This window comes from Morchella sextelata (genome assembly GCF_020137385.1).
Source record: "Morchella sextelata strain SCLS chromosome Unknown scls_19, whole genome shotgun sequence".
NCBI classification, from domain to species: domain Eukaryota; kingdom Fungi; phylum Ascomycota; class Pezizomycetes; order Pezizales; family Morchellaceae; genus Morchella; species Morchella sextelata.
This window is the reverse complement of record NW_025408634.1, coordinates 775415-795371: the sequence shown is the minus strand read 5'-3', so window position 1 is coordinate 795371 and position 19957 is coordinate 775415. Positions and strand designations below refer to the sequence as shown.

General features: G+C 52.1%; 4 protein-coding genes across 4 annotated transcripts; all 4 read left to right on the top strand.

The window, feature by feature from the left end:
- Positions 1-222: 222 nt before the first annotated feature.
- H6S33_005103 (uncharacterized protein) lies at positions 223-5139 on the top strand (the record flags this gene model as incomplete). Its single annotated transcript, XM_044836452.1, has 8 exons — positions 223-256; positions 324-556; positions 634-818; positions 881-2900; positions 2953-3617; positions 3706-3971; positions 4027-4329; positions 4376-5139. The coding sequence occupies 8 exons, from the start codon at positions 223-225 to the stop codon at positions 5137-5139; spliced, it is 4470 nt and encodes a 1489-aa protein (XP_044690316.1).
- A 2142-nt stretch (positions 5140-7281) lies between these two features.
- Positions 7282-8630, top strand: H6S33_005102 (uncharacterized protein; the record flags this gene model as incomplete). Its single annotated transcript, XM_044836451.1, has 7 exons — positions 7282-7464; positions 7694-7754; positions 7816-7896; positions 7950-8099; positions 8162-8288; positions 8348-8412; positions 8473-8630. The coding sequence occupies 7 exons, from the start codon at positions 7282-7284 to the stop codon at positions 8628-8630; spliced, it is 825 nt and encodes a 274-aa protein (XP_044690315.1).
- Positions 8631-12827: 4197 nt separating this feature from the next.
- On the top strand, positions 12828-15219 carry H6S33_005101 (uncharacterized protein; the record flags this gene model as incomplete). The annotated part of the gene is made up of 2 exons (XM_044836450.1): positions 12828-12915; positions 12977-15219. 2 exons carry the CDS (start codon positions 12828-12830, stop codon positions 15217-15219), a joined length of 2331 nt encoding a protein of 776 aa, XP_044690314.1.
- Positions 15220-18228: 3009 nt separating this feature from the next.
- Positions 18229-19725, top strand: H6S33_005100 (uncharacterized protein; the record flags this gene model as incomplete). Its single annotated transcript, XM_044836449.1, has 3 exons — positions 18229-18384; positions 18464-19468; positions 19528-19725. 3 exons carry the CDS (start codon positions 18229-18231, stop codon positions 19723-19725), a joined length of 1359 nt encoding a protein of 452 aa, XP_044690313.1.
- Positions 19726-19957: the final 232 nt, after the last annotated feature.

Here is a 19957-nt window from a genome sequence, read left to right as displayed (position 1 = left end):
CCAAGACTTGCAAAATCCGGATCATCGTTTTTCCACCGCCGCCACACCCCCCCATCCCTGCACACCTGGCCAGCCTTGGCTCGTTGTAGCTTTTGAGGATCCCGACGGACGGACGAGCGATCCTAACAAGGCCGCCCCACAGACCGTCCTCTTTTCTTTTGATCTTTTCTTTCTTCTTCTCTCTCTTTTTTCTGCTTTTATTGCCGTCGCACCAAAAGCAGAATGGCGACCGGGAGTCTCTGTTGTGTTTCTGCCTGTGAGTATTAATCATTCCTATATAGCTACCTAGCTGCGAACTGCGGATGCTGATTGAAGCTATATAGCTATCGCACACCTAAACAATGAGAACATTGCTTCTTCGGTCGCTGCTACTACCAACAGTACCAGCACTACTACTGCTACTGCACATGTTCCACGACTAAAGCGGCAGAAACGCAGCGGCGGTGATATTAGCGGCGGTGATATTAGCGGCGGCGGCGGCGGTGATGGCGGTGATAGTGATAGTAGCGGAGGAGAGTCAGTACATGTAGTTCTCGCGCGGCACCATGTCAGCTTCGTGAGTTTTCCCACCATCTATCTAGCTACGAATATAACTCGAAAGGCGGAATTTACTAACAACATGTTTTGTAATAGGCTGTGAATCCCGAGCAGGCTGGGCTAGAGATTTATGCCGGTTCTGAGATCCCGGTTGTTGTTGATCTACGAGTGCTCGATGGGGAGGATGTCGACATGGATGCGGATATAGATACCGGGAGTGCGCGGACTGGACGATTGATTCTTTCTTCTGCTAGCAATGGGGGGGAGCTTATGGCTTTAAAGTAACTGCCCATCTCTAACTATATATTATATATATTTGAACTATCTACTAACTAATACCCAGTCTCGACCTAAGTACACTCCCAGACACCCTCCCCCGCGATATAACATGGGCGTCTACAATCACCTCCCACTTCCCCGCCACCAAGACCCCCACTCGCCCGTTCAGCAGCTCCTGCACTCTCACCTTCGCGCCCGCAAATATAACACTAACCCTAACCCTCACCGCCCGCTGCCATAACGCCCCCACATCCTCCACCATTGCACTGGCAAGTACCGACCCCTGGTGGCGCCTGCTCGCCGAAGCATTCCCTGCGCACGCTCCTGTCGTTGAGGGCGCGCTCACAGTCACGCCCAAGGACTTTTACGCCGCCTGCCACACCCCCGCGCGCACGCAGGTTGTACCGGACTCGGTGCAGCATCCGGTCCTGGAGTGCACGTTGCTGCCATACCAGCGTCGCACAGTCCAGTGGATGCTGAGCCGTGAAGGCGCGGCCGCCGCCATTCCAGAGGATAAAGGCGAGCTTCCACCGACGTTTTTCTGCGAGAGAGACGCTGAGGGCGGGGAGTGTTATGTGTCGCATGTGTTTGGCATCGTCAGTAGCGACCTGAAGGAACTTTGGCGGGCGGTGGAGTTACCGCGTGGTGGCTTGTTGGCGGAGGAGATGGGGCTGGGTAAGACTGTGGAGATGATTGCCCTGATGGCGCTCCACGCCATGCCGGCGGCCATGGCGGCAGACCGCCGCAATATTGGTGCCACGCTCATCATCACGCCGCCGAGTATCCTGGAGCAGTGGAAGTCCGAGATTGCGACGCACGCGCCGAGCGTGAGGGTGTGCCACTACCGCGGTATGAAGCAGCACCTGTGTGCCAGCACGGAGGAGGTCGTAGAGATGTTCTGTGGAGCGGACGTGGTCCTCACGACGTATGCGGTGCTGTCGCACGAGCTGCACTACCTCGCGGCAAAGGACTGGTCAAAGCGTCTCTCAAAGACCAAGCGCTACGAGGCGCGGCGAAGCCCCCTCGGCGAGCTCAACTGGTGGCGCGTGTGTGTGGACGAGGCGCAGATGATTGATGGCGGGCTCAGCAACGCAGCTGTCGTTGCGCGACAGATACCGCGGGTCAATGCGTGGGCGGTCTCGGGGACACCGATCCGTAAGGATATCAATGATTTCCACGGGCTGCTGCGGTTCTTGCGCTATTCTCTGTTTGATGAGCGCAGTCCGGCGCTCTTCTCGACGCTGGCGAGGTACAACCATGCGGCGTTCGGCGCGGTGGTGGGTAAGATTGCGCTGCGGCATACGAAGGATATGGTCAGTGATGAGATCCGGCTACCGCTGCAGAAGAGGGTTGTGGTGCGGGTGCCGTTCAGCGCGATCGAGGAGCAGAATTATCGCCACTTGTTTCAACAGATGAGTGATGAGTGCCACATCACCGAGGAGGGGGCCCGCGGCGATGAGGTGTCGTCTGAAGTCGTGGAGAGGCTGAGAGTATGGTTGATAAGGTTGCGGCAGACGTGTTTGCATCCGCAGGCGGGCGAGAGGAATAGGAAGATGTTTGGCGGGACGAAGGCGCCGTTGAGAACTGTGGATGAGGTGTTGGACCTCATGGCGGATGCGCATTCGGTCGCCGTCAGGAACGACGAGAGGGCGCTATTCGAGTCCAAGATCCGGAGAGGGCAGTTGCTCGAGATCCAGGAGAAGTATAACGCCGCGCTGCAGGTGTGGATGGGGGTGCTGGCAGAGGTGCGGGAAGTGGTGAAGGAGTGTAGAGCGGCGTTGGAGGCAGAGCCAAAGACAAAGCTGCAGGAGGCCATAGACGAACCCATGGAATGGCATGAAGAGGATGAAGAGACGGCTGAGCATGATTATGATAGTAGAGTTGATACAAGCCGCCATGGGACTCTGCGGAACCGGCTTCGAAATATCCTTGAGCTCGAGCACGCCTGTCTCTTCTGGGTCGGGACCGCCTGGTACCAGCTCAAGGAAGAGAAGGAGGAAGCAGACCCCAAGAGCGAGGAACTAGCCCAGCTCCGCCAAAAGGAAGAGGAGCACTACGACGCCGCCAAACTCGTCCGCAAAGAAGTAAGCCCTCCCTTCAGATCCCGCCTTAATATATACTGACTCTCTCTCCCAGATGGTGCACGAGACTCGCAGTCGAGCCCTCAAGTTCCTTGACACCCTCCGCACCCGCGCCAACACCCGCCGCTTCGCCGCCATCGCCGCCATCCCCGCCTGCAACACCAACTGCGGCATTGAGACGCAGACACTGCTCTACGACATGACTGACATCGCCACCACGCTCAACGCGCAAGCCGACCTCATCACCCAATGGCGCACCCAGCTCCTCGAGCTCCTCGCAAAGCCTATCCTCGACGAAGACACCAACGACGACGACGAAAAAGACCGCGGCAACGAGTTCGAAATCTCCGTGTCCGACCAGGAGCTCAGCGAGCGCCTCATGACGGGGATCCGGGTGCTGCTTGCGGACCGCGCTGAGGCGCTGTCCGGCGAGGCGAGTAATGCGCTGATCCGCCATGACATACAGGCGGACTTGGCGCGCAAGGGGCTGCACCAGACTTTCTTTGTGGAGATGATGGCACGGAGGGAGAGCGTGAGGCTGCCGGCGCAGGTGGGGTGCCGGAGTCTCAAGGCGGGGATTGCGGAGCTCCGCCATAAGGTGGCGGGGTTTAGGGGCGGGGGTGGGAGGTTGGCGATGCAGAGGGAGCTGGTGGAGGAGGAGCTTAAGGTGTTGGGGGAGGTTGTGGGTACGCAGGTGGAGGTGAATAAGAAGTTGTCAAAGTAAGTTGGCTGTTTTCTTTCCCCGTTTTGCTTTTCTTCCCTGTTTTACTCTTTTTCTGGTTGTGCTGATCATTGACCCCCTTGATAGTGAGATTATGTTTTTCCGCAATGTGACGAATGCGAGGAAGGAGTACTATTCGCAGATGCAGGCGATCTCAGATACAGTGGCGCCTTTTGAGCCGGAGGTGTTCTTCTCGAGGAGCGTGCGCATTGATGATGCGTTGTTCCAGAAACTGCTTAATGAGGAGAAGGCCTTGGCTGAGAAAATTACAAAGGCAAAGAGTAAATTGCGCTACCTGGTACATCTGAAAGGAAAAGGCGTCGAGGAGGAGCAGGATTGTCTAATCTGTAAAGGTAAGTGGTTGTGGTTGATTGGGAGTGGTGGTTAGTTATTAACCTTTTCTTCTAGAAACCTACGAGATTGGCATACTCACGAGCTGCGGCCACTCTTACTGCAAGGAATGCATGGTCGAATGGTACAAAACCTCTCATAAGTGCCCAGCATGCACGGCGACATTGAGCTTGAAGGATATGTACCAGATCTCATATCGTCCCAAGGAAGCCACCATGCAAGAAGAGCGCGCCCTAGCTTCCAGCAGCTCTGATGCCGCCTCCGCCTCCGCCAGCATCTACTCCGGCATGGATAAGCGCATCATGGACGAGATAAAACGTGTCGAGATCAAGCAGCACTTTGGCTCCAAGATCGATATGAGTATGTATCCCCCTCTAGTTCTAGATAGAGGTCTAACCCCCACCAGTAATCCGTCACCTCCTCTGGCTGCGCCAGCACGAACCGGGCTTTAAAGCCGTCATCTTCTCGCAATGGGGCGACTTCCTCGACTTCATGAAGACAGTCCTTACACACTCCCACATCGGCTTCGCCACGCTCGACAAGCGCGGCGGCATCCACACTTTCAAGACCGACCCGTCGACCCACTGCTTCCTGCTACACGCAAAGTCACAGAGCGCCGGATTGAGCCTTGTCAACGCGACCCACGTCTTCCTCTGCGAGCCGCTGCTCAACGTCTCGCTGGAGCTGCAGGCAATATCGCGTGTCCACCGCATTGGGCAGAAACGCCCGACGACGGTGTGGCTGTATGTTATCGACGGCACGGTCGAAGAGAACGTGTGGGCGCTGGCGACGAAACGGAGGCTGGGGCTGATGGAGGCTTGCGGGGAGTCTGCGGAGTCTGTGGATCCTTCGCAGGAGGAGGAGGGGGGTAGTAGCCAGTCGAGTAGTGGGAGCACTAGCACTGGGTCCTCGCCGGCGTCGTCGCCCGAGGAGTCGCAGGAGGAGAGGAGGCTGGATGTGGCCAACTCGGTGGAGCTGCAGAAGGTCGTGGGGGGGCTGGTGGAGAAGGGGGTTGGTGGCGGGGAGGTGGTGGGGTGTGGGGATGTGTGGGAGTGTGTGTTTGGTGCGGGAGAGGGCGCGGGCAGGGGACGCGGGAAGGAGGTGGAGGATGTGGTGAGGAGGGAGATGTTGGCGGGGGCGGCGGAGGGGAGGATGCGTGGGGAGAATTAAAAGGGTTTTAATTTAAATCTCTTTTTCTTTTTCTTTGTGGGATTTTTTTTGTGGTGGAAACTTTTTTACGGGGTTTTTTTGTTTGGGGGATTGGTGGGGGTATATATTTTTCTCTTTCTTTTCCATTTTTCTAATTAGTTAGACTTGGGTCGACAGTACTTGAGGGTGAGCAGATATACCGAGATGTTGGTTAGTTGGTTTAGCAAGTACAAGTACAAGTAGATACTTGAGTAGATAGTCCTTAGAGGACTCGGAATGCAGGTGGTTCACTCTAACTGCTCTACGTCTGCTGATACTATACTCTACCAGCCATTTAAATGCATCAACCGATGTTTCTCCCATACATACAAAGAAGTGGAAAGTTGTTGAATTTAACACATTTACACCCGATGTTGCTGGTAAATGTATCCAAAGATGCATTTATATATGTTCCGTCCCAGTCACGAGTTTATCACATTGGCCAACAGGCCGGCCCATTGCCCAACTGGCCGTCCTCTTGACAAATATTGCCTATTGACCAATGCTTCATGAGATTTGACAAACGGTCACTGATCTTCTGTCCAGATGGCCAATTCCTGCCACAATTTGACCAAACTCGACTAATAAACTCCCAAACGCCATCGCCTAACAACTAAGAAACTCAAAGAACACATTCTACCTACTTGTATGTGCCCTTGCCCTGATATACCACCGCCCTGGGGATACATAAGTAATACAAATAAATATTTCTTTAACAAATAGCCAATTAACTAGGGCCAACGGCTTTCCGCTAGAAAAGCTGAGATTAATTATATACTAGAATGGCCTGTAAGCGAAAAATAAGAGTTTATTCACCAATTATGGTCCATTGGCCAATAATAAGCGTTTGCGACTGGGACGGAACATATGTTAGAACGATTTGTAGACAACTTCTGGACGACTTTCAGACGGCTTTCATCACAATATTCTATACGCTTTACACCATAGTTAGTAAAAAAACAACGCATTAATTGATGCATTTAAATGTCTGATACGCGTAGAGATATCGTGGGATTGTTAATACATGTACTCTACTTTTTGTTATTTGTAGTCACCCATATATTTTCTTATTGATACGTATACGTATACGTGTTTGGAATATTGGATGACTTCCCGTAGTCATTCTGAGTGTATGATTTAAACAGGCCAGAATGTGTTCAAGTAACGATCTAAATAACAACTGCACTCTCCAAATCTTAGGAAAATACAGAATCTAGAGAAGCCCCCATCCCTACTCCCCGGACAATCTGAAGACTGAGAAACTATTCCTTTAAACATAAGTAACGTTCCAGCATGCGCATAGGCAGGCCCTCTTTTATCTCCCAGCTCCATGTCTATACCATAACCCCCGTACCTCTCTGCTCCATTCTTCAGCGTTGATACACCTGCAGGCTGAAGTAGAAACTGAGAATAACGCTCCGGATTCGTTTATGGGTTAGAAAATCATCTTTTCAAAGTCTGACGACATTCAGGACGACTGCGGGGAGTCACCCATTGGTGTTTAAACTTTCTGGCCTCACTTGTCTGTCTTTTTCAGCTCAGCGGAATAAAAAAACCTTACCCCGGTGAAGACTTGACCACCAAGCACGTGTTCACTCCAGAGTAATTAATGACGCAGCTAAAATACTTATCTCACCCACTATCGATAAGATCAATAGGATCAATAGCCAGCCCGATAACAACCTCTCATCCCAGGTCTTATCTGTACCACCAATCCGGTGAAGCGGTACCCCCGGCCACCGGTACCTGCGCAACCGTGCCTACATCATACCCCAGGTATGCACCACAAGCGAACCACTCATGAACCAACGGTGAAGGGCGCCCTGTGCGCCATACCCTACCGAATAGCTAGAATCGGGGGTGTAGGTGTATTCTCGTCGTGTACACTCCGTGATGTAGTCTGTAGAGTCAGGCCCAGAGCGAGAAGCTCATATACCCCCCCCTCCCGCGCCCATGCTGCGAGTCTTCTCCGTCTAATTCTCTGCGAGACCTTTTGTTTTCACCACTAGCTAGCTAGCTAGCCCGTCGCTCTTTTTTTTTTTTTTTTTTTAGGGGTTGATTCCCCGCCACGTTCTTTCCCCCACTTTCCTTTTTTTGCAGCTGCGCTGCCCCCCCAGATTTAGAATGTCAAAACCACCAAACTACTCCTTCCCACGCCCGCTACTGCTCGCGAGCCAGCTGCAGACGTACCAGCAGGCGCGCAGCACAGATGTGGACTCGGACGACAGCGACAGCGACATGAGCCTGCCCGAGGTTAACGAGAAGCAGAGCTGCATTGAGGCGGAGAAGCGGAGGTTTCCGTATTGGGTTTGTCCGGTTGTGTGTGCGTTTGTTTGGTTTGGTACGTTAGTGCTACTCTTTTTTTGTTGTGGGGGATTCTGGGGAGAGGGGGAGAGGGGAGAGTGGGGGAGGGTGGAAGGGGAGGGGTTGCAGAGAGGAGGTTGCAGAGGGGTAATGATCGTGTGGCTGATTTTCTTTTGGCGTTGGCGGGGAGGTAGTGATGAATTGGGTGTTGATGATAGCGTGGCTGGCACAGGGGTCGCCGGTGTATAAGAGTATGGATGGCGGGCAGACAATTGCGTATATCTCAGATATAGGTATTATTCTCTCGTAATTCTTCTTAATTTAAGTAGCATTGTAGATACTGACACATACCAGGAGCAAGCATGCTAAAACCACTCTTCGTAATCGGCTGCACGATAACCAGTATAACATTCTTCTCATCCCTTTACGCCATTCGTATGTCTCCCTTTCCCTTTCCCTTTCTGCCGCTTAACACTAACAACAGCCAGACCGAAACCAACGCCGCCTCGAAACAGCCGTCGATATCGCCGCCATTGGCGCTGGTGGCCTCGGCGCCGTCTCGCTCATCCTACTCAGCATCTTCGACACGGCCTCGTTCCCGCGCTTCCACAACGGCTTTCTGTGTCTCTTCATGCTCGGTACTGTACCACCAACCCACAAGTCCATAACCCTGCAATATAGCCAACTAATGCAGCCACAGGCGTAATCTTCTCCGCCGTCTTCACAACACTATCCTACCGAGTTCTCGGCACAGCGTTCATTGAGCGCGCGGTGCTCAAGACTAGTTATCAGATCAAGCAGTGGATCGTCATCATCGAAGTCCCTCTGTAGGCTCCCTCTTCCCCCTCCCCACAAACTGGATTGGGCTAATGACTTGACTTGGTAGGACGATAGCAATGGCGGTGCTCATGATAATGAATAAAGACAATATTGCGGCAGTGTTGGAGTGGCGTAAGTTACACCCCTCTCTGTTAGGTTGGCGGGTTGCGGTGGCTGATGGGAGAGGAATAGTGATTGCGTTCGTGTTCACGGCGTATGTGCTGTCATTCTATCTAGAACTACGACCGCGGTCGAGAACGATGGAGGGCAAGGAGCTGCTACGGGAGAGGTCGCTGTGGGAGAGGAGGAATCGGAGGCCTATTAGTGTGATTACTTCGATGAAGGTATAGTGCGCTGGGTTGTGTAGAATGGGCAGGGGCGTTTTGGTTTTTGGGTTGTTTTATATAGCATGGTTTTAGTTTTTTGGTGTGCTTTTTTCTCTCTTTTAGGTCCTTTTAGGGTTATTTGTTTATTGTGCGGTGGATAGAGATAGATGTGGTTGTAGGCGGCGGCTGCAGCTGGTGTATATGGAGCCGCTGGGGACATATGGTCTTTTTAGTATGGAATGCCTAGCGCTTCCAGTTGAATAACAGCATTTTTTGCTTTTCTGATTATATCTGGGTAGCGTCTGCTTCATGGGATCTCACTCGACGCTTGTTTTGCTTCGCTCGTCGGTGCTTAGCTAAGAGAGTGCCGTTCTTCTCCACAAATTTGGCCGTGAAATAAAGGGATGGGCGATTCAATGATTGCCTACCTCGGAATATGCTTCTTTCTACTTATATACCAGCGAGTAAATCTGACCTTCAAGGCTTGGGTTGTAAAACCGTATTTATCAGTGGTCCCTCCCTGTAATTATGAATAATAGGTTATGTAGTCTCGTTGGCGTACTAGTATAATTGGATGACCGCAAGTGGATTATTCGTGGCCCGAGATGTGCCTTACGTTCCGTTGGTGAACGGTTCCGACACAACACAACAGACACAGCAACAACAACCGCACCAGCACCGCGCATACACTCTAAACAGAATTTAACCGTTAACACTCTATTAAGCGTTAGATATACCACAAGTTGCGGAATAGTGAGCCCAATTTCCTTTCCGTGGTGAGATGAAACATGCCCTTTACGTATTCAATAACATATCGGGAGAGGCAGGGGCTCAGATCAGCTGAAAGAGGATGCGCGGCCACTTTCTGGTGAGCTAGCAGCTTGGGCGAAGTGAGACTGACATAATACGGGGGTATTGACGGATAGGAGTAAGTTAAATATAAGGATATATGGACTAAAGAAATCACCGAATAATGTCCCAAACTGGGCTAGCGCAGATCGAGTGAGAGTCTGTGAAGAAGAAGGTGCTGTCTTACGGAGAGAAATAGATACCCGCCTCCCCTTATCCGGCTCACGTATATATGTGTAAAGCTGGCTGGTAAGCTACTGGTGAGAAGAGCCTGTGGGGTTAGAGAGCGGGACGGGATGGACTGTAGTAGTCGTTAGGAACTAGCCTCCGGTAGAGGGCTTGGGGGTGGATAATCGTAGCTGCTTTGCTCTCTGTTTCTCCGTATTCTGACCTCATGAACACAAGTTGCCCGAGCTGTTCCTTAAAACTCGATTTCGCGGTTCCCTGTCTGCCTGTCTCACTATATGCTGTCAATATTTTCCTATGACCCTTTGGAAACAAGCCATTCTAGAGAAAAAGACATACAGTGCTTTTGAATACCCTAAACAGCAACTTCAGAAGTGAATGGAATGGTTTACCAAGAGCACGGGTGAAAGATGGACAAGGTTCGTCAATCTCAACTGGCTCATCCGGCGTAGTGAATGGCATATTCTCTCGAGAACTGTGGCTACATGTGGGTCTGTAGAAGTTGATGCAACCCCAATCCTTATCCCAGCGGTGAGAAGTTGATCGTGCTCCTGGTAGCCTTCTTAGATATATCTTCAATGATGTAGCTATAGGGCTGGGGCTGAATGCTGGCGTTTGGGGGAAACTTGAAAAGATGTAGCCACATGCACAGTAGCTGTAAATCTTCGACCTAACCAATATATATAGCTAGCATCGGGCCAAATGCAAACATCTCTCGTAAGATCGTACCACTGTGTGGGGAAAGACCTTCTTCCACGCACCAATTGCAAGTTTATGTCCACGTTGCTTCGAATTCTCCAACTTGAGCTTACGACGCTACAGGCAACATGTCTTGGTGTGGGTGGTACCGTAGGTCCGGCCGGCGCCGGTGCATCGGCTGGGTAACTTAACTTGACTTCACCCTCAGGCCCAACCCAACCCAACCTCATCTCCACAACGTCAACCACACTCATGATCATGATCCGGCATTTGTTCTCGCACAACCTGCGATAGAATGCCTCTGGCCAAAACACTAACCTAAAGCGAAATGGAATAGGTCTTGCACAGAACCACAGGCACTCGCAGTAATCAAGGTGTGGTGATGAAGTAGCATCTCAGTCAGGCTATATATATACTCTAACAACACATAACAACGACTGAGCAAGACGCAGCATTGCCTAGATAAAAGGCTCTCTAACATTATCACGGACAGCAGTGATGATAGCAATCGTTTGGAACCCTACTAATATGTCTAGGCTTTCCCCGCCATTGATGATTCAGGACTTGGCTCTTGGGCATACTAGTCGTTCATCTAAGACATTAGTCTTGGGGAAAAGATGTAACAACAGAAGAACACCATAGAGCTATGAACGCTGGATGGCGTATATTAACCAGACCCGGGATATTCCCGTAACCTATTTGTGTCTAAAATGGTTTACTCGGTGGCCCTTCTTTGGAGGGCTTAAGATTACTAACTTCTCTTTAGAACCTAAACTAGGGTGGTTTTGACAGGTTAAGGTGCTTTTAGTGCACGACTAGATATCTAGGCATGAAGCTATTGAAGTAAATATGCTTCTGGCACCTCTATAGTGGATATTCACATCCTCGATCAGGGAATGGGTCAGGATCTGATACCTTTGTAACGATTGATTGACATGCGCCTCTGAAGAAGAAGAAACCCTTTAAAAATGACTTCTTTCTTTGCAGGGGCACACGTTTACGCATACAGCTAAGGATCAATTTCATGATTAGAGACCGATGTCTTTGCTCTACCAGAGAGGCGATGTTACCGGTTCGCGGAGAAGAAGATACTCCACCCACGTTATTTAGCCTACGGGTTAACTTGATTATAGAGGGGGGAAGTCAGATTTCTGGAAGGATTGCCATCGGCGAAGGTTGTTAGATGTGCAATCTTCCATCAACGAACACATCTGAAACGCGTAAAGGGATTGAATCCAACGAGATGCGGCAATGAATCTCGGAATTATACTAATTCAGCTTCTATGCTTTGGAAGCCTTCGGTACTTCCAGGAGGTGGGGCCGGGTGGTACTCTAAGCTCGAGGAAAACAAAATAATTATTTCCCTTTGGTTATTTTAGGCTGGATACCGATACGGGACAATATATTTATGGACTCGCACGGAAGAGCTTGATTATTTGTCGATCATATAGCCCATCTTCGTACTATTATTCCAGAAGAAAGAAGAAGCAAGCACTTTGTTAACATTCAGCAAATGGTTAGTTCAAGCAAATGGCACTGGGATATCATTGCGTTGTTTATACATGCGGACCTCAGTATCAACGAAGAAAAGACCATTTATATTTGAAGAGTCGAGAAGACCCATGTTAAATTCCTCTTCCAAGAAGAGCAGGCGTAAAGTGACAGACTTTGTTGGGAATGCAATAGGATGAGCTTGGTGAGAAGGACAATAATTAAGGGATCCACCGGTTCAGTTGGTCAAGGCCTGTGTGAATACCCTGGGGGCTGGGGAAGTCAGCAGTATAGCATGAGTGGGGCACCCTATTTACGAATGGTGAACCAACGCCCGTGGGGTGAGCATCTATATGGTGATGCTGATGAGGGCAGCGTTGACCTCAGCCTTTGCCCTTGCTTGCCTGAAGTTGCGGGATGACCGTGAAAAAGAGGCTGTAAACAACACTTAAAAGACGTATTCATACCCTGAGAGGTCTACCTTAGGAGTTTAACAGCAATATTCTGTGGGCATCTTTAACACCCCTAAGTAGTAGTGGGTCAAGCTGGTACCATGGTGTTCTTCCGATGTCAATAATCATCTGAGTCTATTGTACATACAGTAGTCTGACTCCGCACGGGATCGTTCAAAGACTCGATGCTGTATTTTTAGTACCAAATTGGAACGATAATAAGACTACTAGGCCCACGATGTTTTGTCTGCTATCGGTATCATTGACCCCGTTATCGCCAAGCATGCATCTCGGATAAGGCCCGGATCTGGATCTGCACGTAGGATAACGGCGGGATCCAAGAGCCGACCGGGGATCGCCACATTCCCCACAACACATCATCACCATCACCATCACCACCGCCGTCCCGACTCTGGAGAATGTCCACACATGCAGGGTGCCGCAGCAGACAGAGAACAAGCAACATAATACATCCCGCTGGCGGATAGAACCCCGACCCAAGATTTTGCACAGAATACCTTAATTCATACAGACATTGTTGAACATGGACTCCATCCTCCAGAGAGCTGTGTCCTTAGGCTACAATCCCCACGTCGAAGAGCTCAGCACCACCGAGTACCCACAGCTCAAAGGTAATCAACCAAACGGACCCCTCTATCGCTCACCAGAGAGAAATTGGCTAACAAAAGCAAGACATCACCTACCTCGACCACGCCGGCACAACTCTCTACGCAACCTCGCTCATCCATGCCTTCTCCTCCGACCTCTGCTCAAACATCTACGGCAACCCTCACTCGCCCTCCCCCTCCTCCCAACAGACCACCAAGCGCATCGACGACATCCGTCTCCGTGTCCTCCGCCTCTTCAATGCCGACCCCGAGGAGTTCGACGTCGTCTTCTGCGCCAATGCCACCGCGGGGATGAAGCTCGTTCTCGAGGCATTCACAGCGCAGCCGGAGGGCTTCCGGTACCGCTACCATGGCGACGCCCACACGAGCCTCGTCGGGATCCGGGAGCTTGCAAAAGAGGCAACGTGTTACACTTCGGACGCTGAGGTTGAGCTGTGGCTGCGGAGCCCCTGCGAGGACGGGGTGGGGCTGTTTGGGTGGCCGGCGCAGTCGAACTTCACGGGGCGACGGCTGCCGAGAGATTGGGCGGGGAGAGTTAGGAAGGCGCAGAGCGGGTGGTATTCGTTGCTGGATGCGGCGGCGCTGGTGACGACGTCGCTGTTGGATCTGGGGGATAGTGAGGCAGCGCCGGACTTTACGGTGCTGAGCTTTTATAAGATGTTTGGGTTCCCGGATCTAGGTGCGTTGATTGTGCGCAGGGCGTCGGCGGGGATACTAAAGACGCGGAGGTACTTTGGGGGAGGGACTGTAGATGCCGTGGTAGGGTGCGGGGGGAGCTTTCATGCGCGGATAGAGGACTCGCCGCATTCGCATCTCGAGGACGGGACGAGTGCGTTTCACTCGATACTTGCCCTGGATGCGGCCATTACTACGCATGAGAGATTATACGGCGACTATGGGTCTATCTCGAGACATGCATTCTCACTCGCCGCCATCATGCACGATCTTCTCTCTAATCTCAGGCATGGGAACGGCCGCAAGCTCTGCCAGATCTATAGCTCCAGCGACTACAAATCCCCCCTAACGCAGGGCCCAATCATCGCCTTCAACATGCAGCGCGCAGACGGCACCTGGGTGGGCTACGCTGAAGTCGAAAAGCTCGCCAGTGTCAAGAACATCCACCTGCGCACCGGCGGCCTCTGCAACCCCGGCGGCATCGAGCAGCACGTCGGCCTCGCAGCCTGGGAGATCGAGCAAAACTATCTATCCGGCCACCGCTGCTGGGACGACCAAGACGTCATGCGCGGCAAGCCCACTGGCGCAATCCGCATCTCCCTCGGCGCCATGAGCACCGTCAACGATCTTCTCGTCTTCCTCCGCTTCCTCGAGGAGTTCTACATCGACCACACAACCCCCACCCCCGCCGTCGCCCGCCAGCCATCAGCGTCAGCAGCCCTCACCGTCGAAAGCCTCACCATCTACCCCATCAAGTCCTGCGGCGGCTTCTCTATCCCCGCCTCACAACCCTGGGAGCTGCGCCCTCACGGCCTCACCTGGGACCGTGAATGGTGCCTCGTCCACCTCGGCACCGGCGCCGCAATCGACCAGAAGCGCTACCCCCGCATGGCGCTCATCCGCCCGTCCGTCGACCTCAAAATCGGCATGCTGCACATCACCCTCCACAACCACAACGCCCCCTCCTCCGCCCCGCAGCTTTCAATCCCGCTCTCATGCACCCCCGAGGAGCTGCACACCCTGCACCCCAGCCCTTCCCGCGTCTGTGGCGATAAGATAACGGCGCTGACGTACTCGGCGCAGCACATCGTCGACTTCTTCACCGCGGCGGTCGGCGTCCCCTGCACACTCGCGCGCTTCCCCGCGGCCAGCGGCCAGCGCCACTTCAAGCCGCACCTCGCGGGTGCAGCCAAGACCGTGGGCGGCGAGGCTCCCATTGGGCTGTCGAACGAGAGCCCCATCCTACTGGTGCACCGCGCCAGCGTCGACGCGCTCAATGCCGCCATCCTGTGCACCGGTGGGAAGGCCGCGCGGGCCGATGTGTTCCGCGCAAACATTGTGGTTCGCGGTGGCGCGGGCGCGTATGCCGAGGACCGCTGGGCGCATGTTAAGGTTGGCGGGGAGTTTTTCGAGGTGCTGGGGGCGTGTCGGAGGTGCCATATGGTGTGTGTGGACCAAGAGACGGCCGTAAAGAATGAGGAGCCATATGTGACGCTGGCGAAGAGTCGCAGGGTGAGTGGGAGGGTGGTGTTTGGCGTCCATATGAAGCATTTGCCCGTAGAGGGCAGGGCGGGAGGTGTGGGGGTGGTGAGGGTCGGGGAGGCGGTGAGGGTTTGGGAGGGGGGTGAGTGATGGGGTGTGATTGTAACCCCCACCCCCCGCGAATGTCGTAGCTGCATCGCATCTTGCACTTTGGAGAATCGGGGTTTTTATTTTTTTGTCTTTTTTCTTTCTCTTTTTACTCTATTGGCGTGCTTTAATGTTGACGACTAATGGACTGCGCATTTTGGCTCTCTTTTTTTCTTTTCTATCTCCGTTTTTTGCTATCGTTTCATATTGCTGCATATCGACCAGTACCTGACTACATAGCGAGAGCAGAGTAATAATTTGTACCCAACAAGTACCAATACCAAACAAGTACCAATACCAGAGAACCAGATCATCCATACATAACCACCTGGAGTGCTCTACTCCAACAACAGCACCTACTGACCACTCTAGAGCACCTACCATCTGGCACAGCACAGACAAAAAAGATCTGGCAGACTTCCCCTCCTCTTATTATTATTTCTTATTCCTACTATTACCACCCCACCTCTACTCTATTAAAGTGCCCTGCATATTCAACCCCGAACCACCGCCGCACCTACTTTACACCCACATTATGCATTCGCAACCTGCCCACCCCTACACACCCACCTATCCACCTTCACCACCTACCTAACCCACCTGCCTAGTTGACTCGGCCCGACTTCTTCTCTTCTCTAATATTAATGCTCTTCTCTAATAATGCGGGGTTCCCTATCCCTATTATCTATCTATTCTACTATTTACGCCGCGTCTCGGGTCATCGGCACAACGCAGCAGCAGCAGCGCATTTTCCCGGCGCGGCGGTAAAAAAGTAAAATGTGGATTTAGGCATCATTTCCCCTCCCCATCATGGGGTCGGGTTGGGGGAGTGTTCCTTGGGTCTTGGGTTGCCTTGGCCGGTTCGATTCGGGAAGCCCGATCTGAGTGGTTGCCAATGAGAGAATTTGTGATATGGTAAGTATGGGTATGTGGTATGGGTAAGGAGGGAGTGGTGGATTGGAGTTGTAGATTGGTAATGCAGAGCGCAAGGTAAGGTAGATCTAGTGGAGTACTCGTAACTTCCTGACGTTTTTGAACGCGACTGATATTGCATACCATACAAAAATACGCCAAGATCCTGATTTTGGGTGTATGCAATAGTGGCCCAGTCCAAAAACGCCAGGAGACTACGAGTAGAGTACCTACTGCTAAGCTAACTACTAACTAATCTCACCTCTCACCTCTCACATTTCCACCGCATACAATTACAATCCTCTACCTAATAAAAAAGTAAGAAGTAGCTGGTCCCAATACAATCCCCACGATCACCTGCGCACGGCAGAGCGAGAAATGTAAATCCTGCTTTTACGCCGGTTTTCTCTCACTTACAATGTCAGCCATGCCAGGTAAACATGTGTCTGTGTCTCTCTCTGTGTCTGTCCTGCATCTTGCATCTTTGGGGAGAAGCAGCAGGAGGCGTGTGTAGGAAATGCTTGGTTCATCAGTAGCCAATGGAAGCTCCCACATGCTATGCTGTGCTATGCACTCTAGGTAGGCGGAGGGCAGACAGGGCGGAGAGGGCGGCGTCGTATGCTGCACCGTATGTATGCGCAAGCAAGCAAGATTACCTTGTAGGTAAGTGTATCTAGTAGTGAGGAAAGACTTTTTTTTGCCCGTTTGCTTGGAGTTCTTGGAGTTCTTGGAGAGTACGTATATCTCCACGGCGCAAGGCACAGAAGGGTCGAAATAGCTTCTGTGCATAGACTCGTCAAGCGCCCGGCCATGGTTCCAAAAACTTTTTTTATTTTCTGCTTACTCTTCCTCCTCGTGGTCCTCCTCCATGCACGGCACAGGCAGTGAAGATCAGTCAGTTGTCTATCGGAGGAGTCGCAATTAATCTAATCTAACATGGCAGAGTGAATCGCCACCTCTTGTTGTCGCTTGGGTTGGGTTGGGAGAGTGGACGTTTCCCAGAGAGGTGCCCTGCCTGAGGTGAACCAGGGGGGGAGTTGGTTCCAGATTGGGAGAAGCCGGGGTTGAGCGAACGGTACCGGTCGCTAGAGCTGTTTGGGGGGGGGGGGGAGGGGCCCTGCTGCCTCCCCCCGGAAATTCAACAAAAAAAAAGTGTTTGTAAGGTTGTAATAATGCCGAGGGTCTGGTTGGAAGGGAAAGAAGCTGTGGGGGGAGAGCGAAAAGTAAGAGTAGAGCATGGAGGTAGCTGTTAACAGTAGAGTTCCAACAACAACATTCAGATGGAGTAGAATAAAGTAGTGCTGAATTTTAACCTGCATATTCGTACATTGAACATTACTCAAGCCTTCCTTTCTTCCCTTCCTTCCCTTCTCTCCCTTCTTTCTTCCATATCTATCTCATAATTCACTCCCTTTCCGTTTCTCTTATTTCTTTCCTCCTTTCCCTCTCTCTCTCTTCCTCTTTTCCCTCTCCTCCTCGTTCCCCCGTCCCCCCCCCCCCCCCCCCACTTGGCCTGGCCGGCATCCGCAGTCTGCCCTAAAGCCCCATTCGGTCTCTACCGCCCGCCCAACCCGCCGTCTGTCCGTCCGTCGTCAATTCTCCTCTCTCCTTTGTCCCTCGGCGCCGTCGGCCTTAAGCCTCCTCCAATAACTCTGATCTCATGGTTGGCGCGTCTCCTTTTTAAAAAAAAACAGACCCTACCGGACCACCCCTCCCTCCCCTACCATATATAGTCCTATCTGGTTCTCTTCTACTTGTTCCCACATACTACCTACATAACCTCGTTTGCCATTCGACCACGGGGCTTCGGCGTGTGTGAAGTGAGGATATATAGTGTAGATCTTTTTTTTTCCTTTTACTTTTTCCTTTCTTTTTTTTTGCCTTGCTCTGTTTCTTTTGCGCGCTTCTTCTGGTGCTTTACAGGACAGAGACAGCACATACATAGCAGGTGTGGGTGGTGGAATCTATATCTACATAACATAGGCGCAATCCAGGACCCCGGCCCAGGAAGTAAAGAAAAGAAAGATTTAAACAAAAAGAAGAAAAAACCCATCTTCAGGGAAAGGAATTCAGTAACCAGAGGCACCAAGCCGTCGTCCAATGGCAAGCTGCACCAGTTCCACGTCCATCATGGACTCATGGGATACCTTCAACCCCACCAAACCGACGCACCGCAAGCCCCGCCGTCACTCCACACACTCGCACTCCCGTCACTTCTCCACCGAGCTCCTCGACGAGGAGGTTCTCCTCGCCAAAGTATGCATACCTCCACTCCCGCACTTTGAAGAAAAGGGAAAAAGAAGAAAAGTAAAGGCAGAACACTTACCTTACCCAGGTCGACCACTTCCTCGAGGAGCTCGAACGTCGCCTCGACTCCCTCGAAGCCTACGGCAACCTCAAGCTCGACGAGGGCATCACCCGCGCCTACACCACGCTCCTCGCCGTGCGCCATGGCTGCAGCAAGATCAGCGGCGAGGGCCGTCGCCGTGCCCGCGTCATCGTAGAAGTCCTCGAGTCTAGCTACCACGACGTCCTCGAAGCAAAGGACACCCTCCCCGCCAAGGTCCACGCCGGTGTCCGCTTCCTTGAGGAGCTGCTCGGAGACTTTGAGGCCCAGGCACATGCAGGTGCGGACCGTGTCATCGACGCTAAGGACAAGCTTGCGGAGAGCATCGAGCGCGCAATCAACGCTGCACGGGAGCGCCGTCTTATTACCTATGAGGAGCTGCCGTTCCCGTGGAGGGTCAACCCGTATATCCTGAGGGGCTACCGCTTCACAGAGACAAAGTTGGAGTGCGTCAAGAGCGCGTTTACACTGAGTAATGAGACATGCAATATCTGGACCCATGGGCTGGGGTTTATGATTATTTTGGCGATTGCCTTCTACTTTTATCCTACGTCGAAGATCTTCAGTGATCATACGACAGCCGATAAGTTCATTAACGGGTTGTTCTTCTTGGCGGCGGCAAAGGCACTAGCCTGCTCGACCATCTGGCATACGTTCTCGTCAATTTCGCACCAGACAACGATGGAGAGGTTTGCGTGTGTGGACTACAGCGGTATCTCTATGCTCATTGCGGCGTCGATCATGACGACTGAGTATACCGCCTTCTATGTGCACCCTATCAGCCGTAGCATCTATATGGGAATCACCCTCATCTTTGGTATCGCCGGTGTTATCCTGCCGTGGAACCCGGTATTCAACAAAGCCGACATGCGTGTCTGGAGAGTCATTTTCTACTTGACGCTCGGAGCAACTGGCACAATCCCGATGTTCCAGCTGATTTGGACAAGAGGAATGATGTGGACCATGACGTTCTATCTGCCCATTGTCAAATCCGTATGTATCCCCTTCAGGTACCATTGTAACTGGACAGCTAGCTAACTCGCTGTGTGTAGATTGCGGTATACCTCGCTGGCGCATTAATCTACGCCATGCAAGTCCCTGAGCGCTGGTACCCTGGGTTCTTCGACTGGTTCGGTGGTAGCCACAACATCTGGCATGTGTGCGTCCTTGGCGGCATTCTCTTCCACTGGAACGCCATGCAGGAGTTCTTCCAGATTGCGTTTGAGAGTATTGCGCTCGTGCCTGTTTAGATTTGATTAGATGTGTGGAGAGGCTTACTATAATTTTTGGGTGCCGGGAAGCTTTACCTTTTTTTTCTTTTCTTTTTTTTTTTTTTAACCTCACTCGTTTTCGCCTTCTTGTGAATAATTTGCATTTGCTGTGGTTAGCTGCCTAGCTGTAGAGGCGCGTGCACGAAAAGCTTAAGAGGGAGGGCGGGAGGGAGGGGATGGGAGGCAGGGACGGGGGATGGGGGATGGAGTA